The 16,054-nt window shown below is 47.2% G+C and overlaps 1 protein-coding gene across 1 annotated transcript in view; it reads right to left on the bottom strand.

Annotated features, from left to right (window-relative positions):
• The window catches only part of Vwf (von Willebrand factor), a 138,896-nt gene that overhangs the window by 16,875 nt on the left and 105,967 nt on the right, over positions 1 to 16,054 (bottom strand). Inside the window, 8 exon segments of the mRNA XM_051155405.1 lie at positions 3,847 to 3,996; positions 4,654 to 4,859; positions 6,922 to 7,026; positions 8,155 to 8,229; positions 8,677 to 8,779; positions 12,698 to 12,897; positions 14,677 to 15,018; positions 15,210 to 15,402. Coding sequence (XP_051011362.1) covers positions 3,847 to 3,996; positions 4,654 to 4,859; positions 6,922 to 7,026; positions 8,155 to 8,229; positions 8,677 to 8,779; positions 12,698 to 12,897; positions 14,677 to 15,018; positions 15,210 to 15,402 — 1,374 coding nt within the window.

Raw genomic sequence — 16,054 nt, 5'->3', positions numbered from 1 at the left:
AGGGAAACCTAAGGAGAATTAACCAATGCCTTGAGGCATCTGCTATACCTCTCTGAAGCCTCTGAACGTGCAGCCATTTTGATGGATGTACTCCTTTCATCTTTTGATGCACCTCACACTGTCCGTATTACAAATGATTCTTAGCTACCTCCATCCCAGAGACCCACTGGCTTCTCGTGCCAGATGACCCAGCCATGCTCTAGAATTTCCCTTGCTGAAATCTCCCTCCAAATAATCTCAAAGAAAAAAAAAAGCAAAACGAAAACAAAACAAAATTCATCATCACCTTTCCCCCCCGCAAACTCTCTAGATTATATGTATAGTGATGTGTCTCGTCAGACCCTTTAGATTACTCTCTTTTCCATCTTGTTTTCCCTGACTTTCAGATTCAGAGAAATGAGTTTAAGATCCATCTGACCTGCAGGCATCCGCCGCTGAAAAGAAAATCCCTAGTGCCCTTAGCAGGACAATCCTCAAGCCACAACTACCATGGCAGACATGCAGATGGAAGACATGGGGGTCGAGTCCCATGTGCCCTGCCGAGGCAATATGAAGGCCACATGCTGAAGACCGTGCCCTTCTTCCCAGAATCACACTGGCCCATTCACCACTGGGGTATAAGCTACAGAAGTGTAGTTGAGACCAAAGTGCCCCTGTGGCAGGACAGGAAGCAGGGGACAAAATAGGGAAGGGAGCCAGGTTCAAACCTCAAAGACACACTCCCTTTTCTTCCAGGTAGGCCCTACTCCCTAAAATCTCTACCAACACCCAGACAGCCCTACCACTCGGGAACCATGCATTCAACACACAATTGTATGTAGACATTTCTTCTTCAATTCATATTTAGGGTTTGTTTCAGTTGCACTGGTCTAACAGAATGGACCATGGGCTCTAAGTCAGCCCACACCAGTTTTTGCTGGTTTGAGTGAGTTAGAGAGCTGTGGCCAATTCCTCTTCCTATGATGGCCCTTTATTTATTTCCTGCTGACAAGAACGTTACAAAGAACAGCCTTCTTCCTTCTTCGCTTTCCTTCCTCCTGAGAAGCATCGTGAGAATGAATAAAACATTATCCTCCACTGTACTGACAACAATGGGCCGCATGTATGACGATGGCTCATAAACTTTACGTTGGAAACGTTTAATTTAACCCCAGGACTCATGAGGCTGAGACAGGAGGATCACAAGTTCACAAGTTTGAGGCTAGCCTGGGCTACATGATAAAACACGTCTTAGAAAACAGAGAAAAAAAATTCCTGTGCACTGGCATCCAAACACAAGAGCATAGTGCATTACTCTTACACGTATAAAGCTGCTGTGTCACATAAAAGGGCAGCATGCACAACTGCGCACAGTGTGTAGAACACAATAAAAGCCTATATAACTCATGTGTGTATGCATGACACAATCACCATTATCTTAGAATGTTCTCCTGCTGCACGTAAAATAAAATTTTACTTTATGCTGAAAGCAAATCATCCTGTCACACAGACAACAGCCTGTGCCTCAGGTGTTTGTCTTTAGATCACATCAAGAGGCCTGTCGAATGATTGACATAAACACCATCTAGGTTTGTACAAACACATCCTGTCATGCTCTTCACAACTATGGGGCCACCCAACAGCACAGTTCTCAGAATGGATCCTTGTCACTACGCACTGTCACGTTACTGTGTCGCCTTCCTATATACCACACCCTTAACATCTAGAAACTTCCTCTGTATCTCTCCTACAGGGTATTTTATCATAGTTACTATAAATGGATTCTATCTTCTGAAGTCAAAATTCCCCCAGTGAAACAAAATATAACAGATATAACAGAGAATTGCAACTGCTCAATGTGCAGAGAATAAAAGACTGTGGGGTGCCCAGCCCTAAATGAGACATCGTATCACACATTTCTCTTCTAAGGCTCGGGGGTCTTTGTGGAAGAAGAGGCAGAAAGGGTGTAAGAACCAGAGCTGGTTATTCACACATAACAGGGCAATTGCACAGCTGAACTCATGGCAATTCTGGCAGCATACACAAGACCTGCTCAAACTCCAGACAGACAAAATCCCATCATAGGATGGGGACGGTGGACACAAAGTCCTACCAGCAGCTAAGGAGCTAGTGGCATTTGGTGGACAGCCAGTTTTCTTTAATGATGTGACTGACCCCAGGTAGGAGGAGTTGGGGGAGGTATAAATATATTTAGGATACACTATAAAACCCTGAAAATATTAACACAAATATCTGGTAAGTTTACAAAAATTGAACTCCAACACCACTCTCCCTATTTGGTAGCAAATGGCTGCTATCTCTGATGATGATTAATAGAATGAAGTGGAGAGCAAAGAATTTTCAAAGCTGGGTGGTCCCAAAGAGGTCTCTTTCTGGCTTCCACGGCATACTCTCCCAAAGGCATCAACAGTTTCATTCACCTCACTGTAGGCGTACCTGTCCCAGAACTTGTTCCAAGGCCCACACTTCTGCCATCATCCATATACCCTAAACAGCTTCAAGAGCAAAGCCCTTCCTACTGTTGATACTGACATCATCACCCACAGGTTGCACACACTGCATGCTGGGCAACTCTGCTTTAACACAACTGCCAGCTCACTCAAATGTGATGAAGACACAGGATAAGGCCTGTGGGCCTCATCGGACCCACTGTTCTCCCTAAAGATAAACACACCCTTCCTCTATAATCAGAGAAGTCCTCAGAGTGCTAGAATGGAGTAGCCTAGGGGAAGGCTGGCACATACTAAATTTGGGGAGCACAGGCCATGTTTTTTTTAGACCTCAAATTATAAGCATGGTCTGAAAATCGCCAGTCTATGAGGAAGCACTGCCATGAATTGCAACAGGAACAATCACGGAAGATTCAGAGCAAGCCTGTGTCTGTTTTAGGATTAGCTGCAGTGGTGTCTGAGGGTGGGCGAGAGAAAGAAAATGGAGACCATACTTTTCTACGTCCCTGTTCAAACCAGTATAGACTTAAACCCACCCAACAGCCGTGTGTGGCCATTAGCCAAGGATGGACCACAGAAGGGTGGCACAGCAACATTCTTTTCACACTTCTTTCCTTTTACCCAACCTGCTATGGTTTGTATTTCAAGTATTGCTCCAGACATTCATGTGTTGGTCCACATGCACCAGTGTTCAAAAGTGGGGTCTTCGGGAGGTGATTGGATCATGAGGGCTCCAATTGTATCAATAGATGGGATGTGTAGCTTAACTAGATATTAAGAGGCATGAAAACTTTAGGAAACGTAATCTAGCTAGAAGTGCCTTGAAAGGTCTATGCTATATTCTAATTCTCTCTCTCTCTCTCTCTCTCTCTCTCCCCCCCCCCCCCTCTGTCTCTGTCTCTCTCTCCCCTGTCTCTGTCTCTGTCTCTGTCTCTCTCTCTGTCTCTCTCTCTCTCCCTCTGTCTCTGTCTCTCTGTTTCTCTCTCTCTCTCTCTCTCTCTCTCTCTCTCTCTCTCTCTCTCTCTCTCTCTCCCTCTCTCCCTCCCTCCCTCCCTCCCTGCTTCCCTCAGTCCCTCCCTCCCTTCTTCTCTTCCCCCCTCTCTCCATCCCTTTCCCTCTCTATCTCCTTCCCCCTCCTCTCTCTCTTTCTCTCTCAAGATAGTATTTCTCTATGTAGCCTTGGCTGTCCTGGACTCGCTTTGTAGACCAGGCTAGCCTCCTCAAGTACCTCTTTCTTTCAATATAAGTAGGTAGGTAGTAGATAGATAGATAGATAGATAGATAGATAGATAGATAGATAATCTTCCTCCTTCCCTCTCTCCCACACCCCAACATCCCTTCTGCTCTTCCCCACCCAATGGCCCCATGTAGCACCCAGGCCTTGTGCCTCACTTACTGTCTGACAGTTGTCTTCACAAGGCTTCTGTGAGCACTGGGCCACACGCAGGCCCATGACAGTATCCTCCATGTCGGTGCAGGTACATGTGTTACAGCCCTCCTCCCAGAACTGGCCCACAGGGTAGATAGTGCCTCGGTGGACACAAACCTGGTGACACAAGGTTTCTGAGAATGAACTCGTCGGAATCGTTTAATCAAGTGATTAATGATATCCATTAGTATGGAATGTGCTTAGGAGGTGGCAAATCGTATCTCCACACACCGAGCCAGTCGTGGTGACTCTCTCCTCTTTTAGACTGTTATTTGTATCTTATTGTTTTGGGTCCATAGACTAATGCAGTGCATGCTAACAAGACCAGAAGTAGGGACTGCATTCTACCCTGTTCCCAGACCTAGCATAACACCGGTCTGTTAAAACATAGTAGTTGTTTGAGGGGTCGGAGCAGGGGGGCGTGGGGCGAATGAGTGGATGCATGGCTAGACTAACATCAATGGAAAGATGAGTAAACTATTAAATACTCTCTAAATAATCGTTGCAATCATAGTATCTCTTTGGCTAACTTTGTGAAAGCCATACACCGGCTGTAATCTCAGTATCCAGCCCTGATGAATACAGAGGAGGTTCACCATCAGTACCTCCTGTGTTAATGAAATTTCCACGCGGGTAAGATAAAATGCTAACTGCCTACCCACCTACCTGTCCACTTCACCCTTGGTTCAGGGAGAAGGGCAGCTGAGAAGTTCAAGTCTTCTATGAGGAGTAAAGAATGGGCCATCACTGTATCCAGATTTGGGTAGTGCCTACCTTGTCAGGGAGACAGGTGGTTGTGGTGCAGCCACAGTCGTTGGTTGTGGCTGAGGCCAGGTAGCCAAGTGGGCAGCTCACCGTGGAGTTGACACAGCTGCAAACACACTCATACTCATCGCAGCACTGGGTCTTCCGAAGGGTGGGCGTCCGGTGAGGGGGGCAGGAGGGTGGTGACACTCTTTTGCATTCTTCTTTCCTGCAGGCTAGGGTGAACAGAGGTGACACCCTCAGCCCTGCCACACCAAGCACTGTACTTGGCTGTGGTAGGGTTCTAGGGAACCTCAGACCCAGAATAGTAAGTCAGATGTGCATGTGCACCCAGCTCAGCAGTTATAGGACACTCAGAATACCACAAGCAAAAACAAAAAACAGTCATTCTTCTAAAGATGGCATTAATGAAGAGAAATGCAGGGTTGGGAATTCTTATGGAGAACAGGAGGGCCACTCAGTCCCCGCACCATCACCCCAAGGAGCTGGCAGGATCCTCCCAGCTACTTACTCTGAGAGGTACCAGATACAGAACCCCTAAAACCCAGAGGGACCTAGGCACACCGTGGTTGGCATAGCAGGTTACACAATCCTATCCCCACCTCAGTACCTCGTCACTCTCTAGGCTTCATCTCCAACGATGTAAAAATGAAAGGTGGCCAGCGATGCTGTCACAAACAGTGTTATTTTTATAAATATTAAAGCCCGTTCCTGCATCCTGCACCTAATCCCAACTGCCTTATAATGTGCCGCCTCTACCCCCCAAAATCTGCATCAGGGAACTCAAGTGAGGTTCCAAAGTAGGCATCCAAGAACACCCCGGCTTTAAAATGGACCCTTGGTAACTAAATATAGAATTCTGTGTCTTGCCGTCTCTGATTTTAGTTAGGCCCTGTGCTAAAAATATATTTTATGGCTTCTTTGTCAAACATTAAGTGCCCATAGGTGTGCAGATTTATTTCTGGGTCTTCAATTCTATTCCATTGATCAACCAACCTATTTCTATGCCAATCTTGCTGTTCTTATTACTGTTGCCCTATAGTACAGCTTGAGATCCAGGATGGAAATTCCTCCAGAAGATCTTTTATTGTACAGGATTTTTTTTTTTTTTAGCTATTCTGGGTTTTTTTTTTTCCATATGAAGCTGAGAATTAATCTTCCTAGGTCTGTAAAGAATTGTGTAAATATTTTGATAGGGACTGCATTGAATCTGTAGATTGTTTTTGGTAATATGGCCATTTTTACTATGCTGATCCTCCTGTTTGGCTCTAACCAAAGGATAGCTCATTCTCCACAGTTGTGGGGAGAGGGAGGACTGCCTCTGACATGAACTCTGGTGCTCCCAATTTGATCACTTCTCCTTGGTGGGGAGGCCCAGTGGCACACAGAGGACAAGAAAACAGGCCATCCGGATGAGACCTGATATGGTAGAGGGAGGAGATCGCCTTCTGTCAGAGGTCTAGGGGAGAGAAATAGGGTAAGAGAGAGAGAGAGAGAGAGAGAGAGAGAGAGAGAGAGAGAGAGAGGAACTCCAAAGATACAAGTAAGGCGATAACATTCAGGATGTACTCTGAATAAATTATAATAAATTAAAATTAAGAAAATATACATTTTATGATTAAACATATTAACCTACAGAGGAAAACACCCTATTAAGCTTTAAAATAAGGTTCAGTGATAAAGGTGAGCAACACAACATATCCTCCCCTCGGTGGCAGAGGGGACAATGGGAGCAAGTAGCTATAGGGGTTGACATCTAACTGCCTGAGCCCCAACAGCTGCTATGTGTTTGTCTGGGTGTTTGAGATTTATTTAAGTGGATGGATATTTTTGTCTATGTGTATATCTGTGCAACACCAGGCATGCCTGGTGCCTGCAGAGGCCAGAAGAAGGTGTCAGATCCCCTGGCACTGGAGTTATAGGCAGTTGTGAGACACCAATGTAGATGCTGGGAATTGAACCTGAATCCCCTGGAAGAGCAGTCAGTGCTCTTAACCACTGAGCTACTTCTCGATCGCCCTTATCTGTATCTTAATGTACCCCAAAAAATGACATCGCTGCAGCTGTGTATACCCTAATACACCTGCAGCTGATACAGCCAGGGCTGTCAGAGGTCTTAATTAAGTATAACCTTAACCCTCCTTTCCCAACGTTCCCTAAACATAGGTTCAGCTAACCAAAAGAAGAAATGAAACAGCCTTGATCTCCCAAACAGAAGATGATTTCCCAAGGCCGGGAGAGAGTGACCCCATGTCCCTCCACCCACGGTGGCCTTACCACAGGTGAAGGTGGGTCTGCATTCTCCAGGGTTGGTCAGGGTTGGCTGGAGTCCTCCTTCACATGGAGGCACCGGAGGCAAGTTGCAATTGACCAGGTCACACACTGGGGTTCAAGAAAGAGAGGTGCATGCAGACCTTGGTGAGGTTACCCTCTTGTTGCTCACCAGTGAGCAACCCTGACAATCTGCATGCCCTCCCCTGTGGAATTCTATGTTTTAGGGGATGGTGACAGGCAATAGAGGGAGATGGAGGTGGAGATTAGAAAGGAGAGGGGGTAACACAATAGATGGATGATGAGTGGATAGATAAGATGGATAGGGATGGATGGATGATGGATAGGTGGATGGATGTAGGTAGGGGGTAGGTGGATGGAAGACAGAGGATAAGTGGCTAGGTGAGTAGATGCTAAGATACACAGAAGGAAGATTAATAGATGGATAGATAGATAGATAGATAGATAGATAGATAGATAGATAGATGACAGATGTCATATTACCTTTACACTAACTAATATTTGCAAAGACTTGCAGCCTTCCACTAAGTCTGAATCCTCTAGACCTCAGTTTACCCTTCTTTACATTAGAAATTTATCAGGTTATCTGAAGGATTTAATGAACTAACAAAAGTACAGAAATTTAAATTTGTCTATAAGCTGGAAGACTGGACCTAAATGCCCCCCCACCCCCCATTTAGTGCCAACATTCGGAGATCTGTTTGACAAATTTGTTCTCAAACCAGACTGAACTCCCCATAAGATTTGTGTTGATCTCTGATAAAGTTTATCAGCATTAATCAACTTCCCAGAATCCTAGCTTCCTTTCTAGCTCCTTAGCCTTCCCCTTGGCCCATCTACTCGCCCTTGAAGATCTGCCTTTGAAGAATGAATTAATAAACACATCTGACAGGACAAGGAAGACAGCTTCATTAGCTCCCTGTCATGCAGCCATTCTACCTTCTCTGAACTCCCTGAGTCATGCCGTCATCTCCCCACCCCCACCCCCACCCCCACCTCTCTCTCTCTCTCTCTCTCTCTACCTCTCTCTCTCTCTCTCTCTCTCTCTCTCTCTCTCACACACACACACACACACACACACACACACACACACACACACACACAGACAGACACACACAGACACACGAACCTATGCCTAAGAAAGCATAACTATTGTCTGACCACTTGGGGCTGGACTCGGGGCTGGACCCCAGAGGAATTTGCTGGGTGGATACGTACCACACTCGTACTCCGGGCAGCACAGGTTTGCACCCTGCTTGAGGCGAGCCACTTCGCACAGGCCACACGTGGGAGCTGAAGGAGAAGAATAGCCACAAAACTCAGAAAGAGAAAAGTTAACTATGGTCCAGACTAGAGAAGGTTTTTCAAAGTTCGCATTCAGTGAGAGCCAGCACAGACCCTGACAGGACTCCCACAGGATTTGAACCGTGAGACCAGGATAGAACGCTGGGTAGAATAGCTCTTCACATTGGGTCTTGCTAGCATCCTCAGGGTTAGCCCCCAGGAGACTCTGAGTCTGATGCAAACATTGGGGTGGACGGACAGGGGTACCTCAGAGAGTATCCACTCCAGGTGCCAAAAGGGACTCCTGATCTCAGCAAGCAGGAATGTGGTCTTATGAAGAAAAGCACCTCTGTGGGGTCATTATTTGAACTGGTCCATCGTGTGTGTGACAGGATGGCTGGAGGTCCATAGGATCCTTCTTCCTCCAGGGGCATCAGGCAGGGAAGACTCGCTTACCTCTGGCTGTGGGACATGGCTGTGCAGTGCAGTTAACCTTCCTCCCACTTAGGCACATACAGATCTGGCAGGGCTGATGGTCTGGGACCCAGGTCTCTAGGAACTGAGAGGAAACAAGTCTGAGCAGTGGCACATGGGACACTCTGGTCTGAGGACCAGGTGATGCAAGTCAGCACTGCGGCCTATGGCTTGGCTGGTCCTCAGAGGGCCTGGACGTAGAGGGTGAGGCAGATGAGTGAAATGCCTGTGGCAGCCTTGCCAGCCCACTTGAATTTGCCCTGCTTGTAACACGAGTCTCCCTCAGGGAGAAGTGTGTTAAATAGACAGCTGCTGACTGTAAACAGAATGGAGGAGAGGACTGGAGGCAGAAACTCACAAAAGGGCAGAACAGGGGGTGGAAGTGTGTACACTTATAAGCCCAGCACTAGGGAGACAGGCGCAGCAGGATCTGGAGTTTGAGACCAGCCTGGGCTAAATGTATCGAAGAAGAAGAAGAAGAAGAAGAAGAAGAAGAAGAAGAAGAAGAAGAAGAAGAAGAAGAAGAAGAAGAAGAAGAAGAAGAAGGGCAAGGGAAGAAAAAAGGAAGAAGAGAAAAGTGGGGAGGACAGAGAGGAAAAGAAATGCAAATGAAAAATCAAGGGGGAAAAAAACGCCATGTGTGGTGACACAGGCCTTTAATCTCAGCACTCGGGAGGCAGAGGCTGGCATGATTGCTGTGAGTTTGAGGCCAGCCTGGTCTACAAAGGGAGTCCAGGACAGCCAAGGCTACACAGAGAAACCCTGTCTCAAAAAACAGAGAGAGAGAGAGAGAGAGAGAGAGAGAGAGAGAGAGAGAGGAGAGAGAGAGAGAGAGAGAGAGAGAGAGAGAGAGAGAGAGAGAAGAAGGCTGCTGCAGGTGCTGTTTCAGGCCAAGGCCTGGAGTCCCTGGGAAGGTGCACAGGGCTCCCTTTGGGGCCAGAAGCTGAGAGTGACAGTTAGGAAGGAGGGAGTCCTGCTGTAATGTTTCAGCTTTCTCTTTTCCTCTCTCTCTAAATGTGGACCTCGGATATCCAGAGGATAAGACCCTTCCAGCTACCAGAAAGTGTGCTAATAAAGCAGGGAGTGCAAGTAACCTGCCTCCCACTGAGGCACGGCAGACCTGGCGGGGCTGATGGGCTTTAACCCATGATCAGAAAGGCACCCCAAAACAGGTGTTCAGCTTCTTTCTCCAGGAATCTCCACCTTCCCGGGACCTTTTAGTCGAAATACACCCCAAGTCAGGACACAGAATTTACTGCCCATGAAAAAAGTGAGAGCAAGTCACAGGCCTGTCTAAACAAATATGCCGGCAGGGGGCGCTGCTACACAGGCCCAAGCTGCTTGCAGGCTGAACTCTCATCCCCAGATTCCAGATGGACGCACAGGAGAACGGGTATAAGAACCGCTAGAGCTCGAGATTAAATAAAGGGGTCAGAAGAGCTGCCTGCAGAGAGTGTGGCATAGGAACACGGAAGTGTTCGAGGCCAGTCAAAAAACAAAAACAAAAACACAAGCATGGGGAGATTCAGAAGGGAAGAGGTGCCAGGCCACAGGCTCCCGGGGTACCGGACACACGGGACACATGACCCCCTTAGCTGAAGTGGGACTCTTATACAGTGCTGCGCCAGCAGCGGCTCCCATGAGAGGCAGACAGCCTGTGCGGGACTCCAGTCCCCATCTGATCCTGCTACAAAAGTTCACGTGTCCACAGTGCATTTTGTAAAGCAAACAAGAGCTATGGAAACTGGTAAATATTTTCCCTTTTCCTGGGGTATAGCAGATTTAAGCCCTGGTTATTTCCCTGAAGGAAGATTTTCTGGGCTTTCTTTTTCAGCCTAAAAATTCATTTAAGGGAAATGTTCTTCATATTAGATTTTCATTCTTTCTCTGCTTTAAAGTGGATGCTGGGAACGCAGGTGGCTGGATAAGCGCTTATTTTCTCCCATTTAAACTCTATTTTCTGAATAACTAAAACCGGCTGTGTTCTCGTCAGAGGTTTTGATTAATTCTATACTTGATTTATAAAAAAAAAAAAAAAAACTGTTCTTAGGTCCAAAATAGTGCACGATTTGGACAGATTCCTTAATGCAACTCATATGCCTGTTCCAATTTGTTGCGCTGAAGGTGAAGAAAACAGAGAAGGAGAAACTGTCAGCGAGAAGTGGCGGAAGAGAAGGTTGAACATGCTAGGACATCACAATAAAATTCACACATTTCCTGCTTTTGGGACCTGCAGATACCTGACACTCATGGAGCCAGGGACACTGGGCTAGAGAGCTTACTTCTCACTGTAGGAGGCCAGGGAAGAGGGCAAGACCATTTCTGCCTTCAGAGAGGAAGCGCTTTGCCCTTCCCAGCAGTTTGGAACAATCACTGGGTGTTAACACACTGCATCATTGGAGGCCTGCAGGAGCCCAGGAGCCATGAGGACCAAGGAAAAAAATGTTAGGTTTTGCCAACTCATTTGGAGAGTCTTATGTCCAAGTACCTAATTAGTTTGACAATTTGCAATATGGTGGACGAGTATGTCTGAGTTTCCTCCCTACTCACCTATTTCCAGTGAGAAAAAAAAGGGAGGATTCACTGGGATGAAGCTTGACGGCCTAAAGCAAAAAGACGCTACCCAGACAGATGCGCATACTCACATCCAGCGCATGCTCGCATCTATGCCAGCGTTTAGCTTGCAGCTGTTCCTGAGGTCCGTGGCTGGGACAGCACAGGATGGCCTGGTGCTGTCAACAGCCATCCCATCATATGATTCATGCCACTTGAATCTTGGACTTCTCATTCATTAACTGTGACATGTGATAATGACCCTACAGGGATTTGCTACTTCTTGGCTTACAGTGTCATAGACGAAACAACATAGCCACTGTGGTTATTGTTTTCTTTGCTCTCTTTGATTGGCGAGCTTTACCGCAGGCTCCGCTGGCTGTGACTACAAGGGTAAGCCACATACCTGGTGCCTTAAGGGAGAAAGGTTCTCTTTGGTGAAGATGGATGTGTCAGGTCTTGAGGGCACATCCCCTTCACTAGAAGCCAAATAGGCTCCTATGTCTACCACGCTCGGTGATGTCACTGGCAGTGGTGAAAGGCAGGACTGCTATGTACCTAGTCTTGTAAATATGGATGCTATCGGCTTGGAAGAGGGAAGACTGTCATTATAGACCAATGGGAGCGTTTGGTAAATATCCTTTTAAGGAGCCTCATGAGCTCTCCAAAAGCTAAAAGAATTCATGACTCGATGATTTCCAAGAAAATTATCCCAGCAACAATGTGGAAAAGATGCTTTTGAATAACAAAAAAAGGAAGGATCTTTGGAGTTATACTGAGCTTTGAATTCTGAATCCAGTGGATAAACCCATCTCTGCGGGATGGGCCCACAGGGAAGTTGGCTGAGCTCGGTTCCTCGGGGGCGTTTTCTGCATTTGGAAACAGTGAGGGTTAAACTAGAGTGTTCTGGTAGAATCTGAGCTCAAAGGATGTTTTACACACACGCGCGTGCACGCTTCATAATCAAATAACCTTCTGGAACATTTGCAGTGTACATTAGTGCATTAAAATCAATAAGGAATCCTACAATAAGGGTACTGAGCTCTTTAGCTCTTCTCTTTAAATTCACTTGGCCACAGGTGGTTACAAATGCTCTGAAGAAGAAAAAAAAAAGACATCTTTAAGAAACATGGAGATACTATAGAAAGTATGAAGTATGTCTGAATAACGGCAGATATCACCTTATAATACATTATTTTTCTCCTTCCCTCCTGGATCCGTATATAACTCTACAAGCATGAATGAAAAATACTATCAACGCTGTGCTAACCCTTTGGTGTTTGATCCCACAGCAAACCCATGGGAGACCCAGGATCTGAACTCAGAGCTTTCTGAACTCAAAGCTGCTATACATGCTGCCTTCCCATCCCTCCGTGATCCCATGAGAGTCAACCCTGCTGTGGGAAGTGGAAGGGGCCAACCCACTGGCAGGGAGAAGCCAGGCTCCTACCTGATGTCGCACTCCATCCTCGCCAACACACTGAGTACAGGCCTCCTCGGGGACACAGCTGCCTTCCAGCAAGACTTGGTGTTGGGGACAGAAGCAGCCTTCTGAAGGGTGGGCCCCGCAGGAGCTACTATTCCCATCACAGTGCCGAGGGCAGCCACGTTCACAGTGGCTATATACCAGGGACAGTGGGCATGACATAGCTGCAGATGGGGATTGATTGAAAGTCATTCGCCATGGTCTACACCAGCCAGAAGCAAAAGAAGTGTGGCCAATTTAAGGCAGCCAGTCATCTGAGTAATGTGCTAGAGCAGGCATGACCAGCTTTCCCCCTTTGTTCATTGCCCGCAACTTCCACTGTACTAGAATTCTTGCCTTGGCATACACTCATTCAGAATAAAGAATGCAATACCTCCTTTATGCTTAGCTGCAGTCACATGACTAAGTGCTGACCAATTAACTAGAAGAGAAAGGCAATAATAACCTATGGGTGGGCTCCAGGAATCCATGTTTTTGTTTTGGTTTGGTTTTTGGTTTGTTTGTTTGTTTGTTTGTTTGTTTTGCTTTTTTCAAGACAGGGTTAGTCTCTCTGTTAGCCTTGGCTGTCCCGGACTCACTTTGTAGACCAGGCTGGCCTCGAACTCACAGCGATCCACCTGCCTCTGCCTCCTGAGTGCTAGGATTAAAGGCGTGCACCACCATGCCCAGCCCTCCATCTTATTTTAAAAAGACATCTGCCTCCTTTCCGTACTACAGATTGTAGCCTGCATTTCACAGCTAGAGCTACACCTTAAACCATAAGGAAGATGAGCGTGCCCAGCATCAATGATGCAGCCTCCTTCTGACCGTGTAAATGACAGGAGGAAGTCCTCCTTCTCTGCTCCTCACAGCCAACTCTGGTCCCAATCAATTACGTGAAAGCTCTGACACTCTCACTTTGGAATACAGATGTGTCTGAGACTTTTTTAAAAAGGCCTGGGGGAGAAGCTGCAAGGCGACGCCCTTCTCACATCATCATAACCTGGCAGGTTATAAACTCCCTCTCATGCCCATACATATAAGATAGTGGTGGTTTCCAAAGGTCCGAGTGCAGGGTTTTTCCTCTGTGTTCACAGTGAACAGTGAGGACACACATATAAAGCAAATAAACATAGATGGTGCTTTCCATAATGCATTTGCCCCTTGGTCTGCAGGCAGGTGGAGTAGAAGCAAAACCATCCACATGGTCATAAGACCCAAGAACTTAAAAAAAAATGGCTGTGGGGCAGGGGTGGGGTCCATCCAGCTCTTTTCCTTTGCTCTGCCAAAATAGAGATTCATGAAGACTAGGAGAACAGCCAATCACTAGACAAGATGCCCAAGTCCTCAGCTCCAGGTCAAAGAGGCTGAGAACTCTTATGATGACAGACTACTCCGAGGCACACGTATATAAAAAGTCAACAGTTCTATTTGGCTGGGGTGTCGGTGTTGTTTTCACCCTGTGAGGACAGGATCCATATCTGATTTACCCTGGTGCTCTATGCATTTCAAATGATGGGCACAGGGCAGGACCAGTTAGGAAGGCTGCCCTTGACAGCGCTAAGTCATCCTTAGCATTCCTGTTTGTAAATGCGCAGCTCTGAGGTGTCACGGGGGGGGGGGGGGGGGGGGGAGAGCCACTCCTGCTTCAAAATCCTGCCCAGTGGGTGGGTGTTCATTCCAGCTCGGTTACCAGTTAGGCAATACTTAGCTGATGACTACCTGTGTCTAAAACACCAAATTCACAACGGTTTGAGTTACAGAATACACTTTTATCCACATAAAAAGTCTGCATTTGGAGGGTTTCTATATCTATAGTCCTGTTTGATCCTGCCTGGAATAGGAAATGTGGGGATTTTTGGTCTTCATTAGGAAGACAAGAATCTGAAGACCAGAGTGTGAGCAAGCCCATACTTGGTTTGTCTGCAGGGTTTGGGAAGAGGGCACATGTGGGGGGCACTCACCACAGAAGTCAGTTGTCCTCCAATCAACACAGACCCCGTTGCTCCGACAGAGGTGGGCATAAGAAGCAATCACCTCACACACTCGTTCCTGGCGGCAACTGTCTTGCTGGCAGATGGTGTGGAATGTGGCTGGAGCAACGACCTTGTGGCACTCAGCAAACACGTCCGAGAGGAGGACCTGGCAGCGGGAACTGTCAGACACAGGACACTGCTCCTCGGGAACAGCCTGGCATGTATACCCTGGCTGCTGCACGGTCCACTCCTGGATAAGCCTCTTCCAGTCTGCGGTGACCGTGCCATCCCGCAACATGAAGTCATTGGCCCCGTTCTCATCACAGATTCCTAGAGCAGCAAAAACAAATGACCGGAGTGCCAAAGACCTGGACATTCTGCACCCGCAAGGATGTGTCTGACCCTCACTGCTGGGTGCTTGAAAAGGGGATTTGGTAATCTACGCATCAACCCACCCCCACACACAGGAAGCACAGCAAGGTTTATAAGGCAGAAGAGGAGCCGAGAGAACACCTCCTTACCGCAGAGACCATACATCTTCGAAGCAAAGGTCTTGGGGCTAAGCTGCAGCTGGAACTCGTTGTTTTGCGGCGTGAACGTGAGGATGTGGCCAAGATGGTTGAACCTGACTTCATACATGATAGCACCGTAGACGCTGACTTCCATGTTTCCACCCACATAGGGGGCAAGCACCAGTCTCCCATTCACTGCCATCTGCTCAAACAAGGAAGAGATCACCAACAGCTCTAGCTCAGTGGTTCCCGGCCTCCCTAATGCTCCAGCCCTTTAATACAGTTCCTCATGTTGTGGTGACCCACCCAACCATAAAATTATCTTCATTGCTACTTCATAACTGTAATTTTGCTACTGTTGCAAATGGCCATGTAAATATCTGTGTTTTCCAATGGTCTCAGGCAACCTTTGCTAAAGGGTGGTTTCACCCACAAAGGGGTTGTGACCCCCCAGGTTGAGAACCCCTGTTCTAGCTCATTCTAGAACTTCTCTTGGCTTCTTACTTAAACTACCAAGGGTCCTTGTGTCTTCCTCACACTCGTACTGTAGAGTTGCCTGCAGAGCCTGATGCTTGTCAGCAGCTCTTCCAGAACAAACAGGTGACCGCTATGACACCATGCAGACCACATGTACCTGAACCAGAAAACCCATGACTTCAGGGAAGCCGGGCAGTGTACCTCAGTAGGGAGGGTAACCCTTTCCCAATAGGCCAGGGAAGCTGCCATTGCATCAGCTACTGGTGCACAGTCTCCAGGAGGAGGCACTGGCCAGGATGGCTTCAAACCCTTCGCATGCACACGCATGTTTTTCTTCTAAGGCCCCAACATGGAGCACATCAAACATATTAAAAACG

The sequence above is a fragment of the Acomys russatus genome, chromosome 13, assembly GCF_903995435.1.
Source record: "Acomys russatus chromosome 13, mAcoRus1.1, whole genome shotgun sequence".
NCBI classification, from domain to species: domain Eukaryota; kingdom Metazoa; phylum Chordata; class Mammalia; order Rodentia; family Muridae; genus Acomys; species Acomys russatus.
Note: the sequence above shows the minus strand (reverse complement) of the source record. Positions and strands in the feature narration are given on the sequence as shown.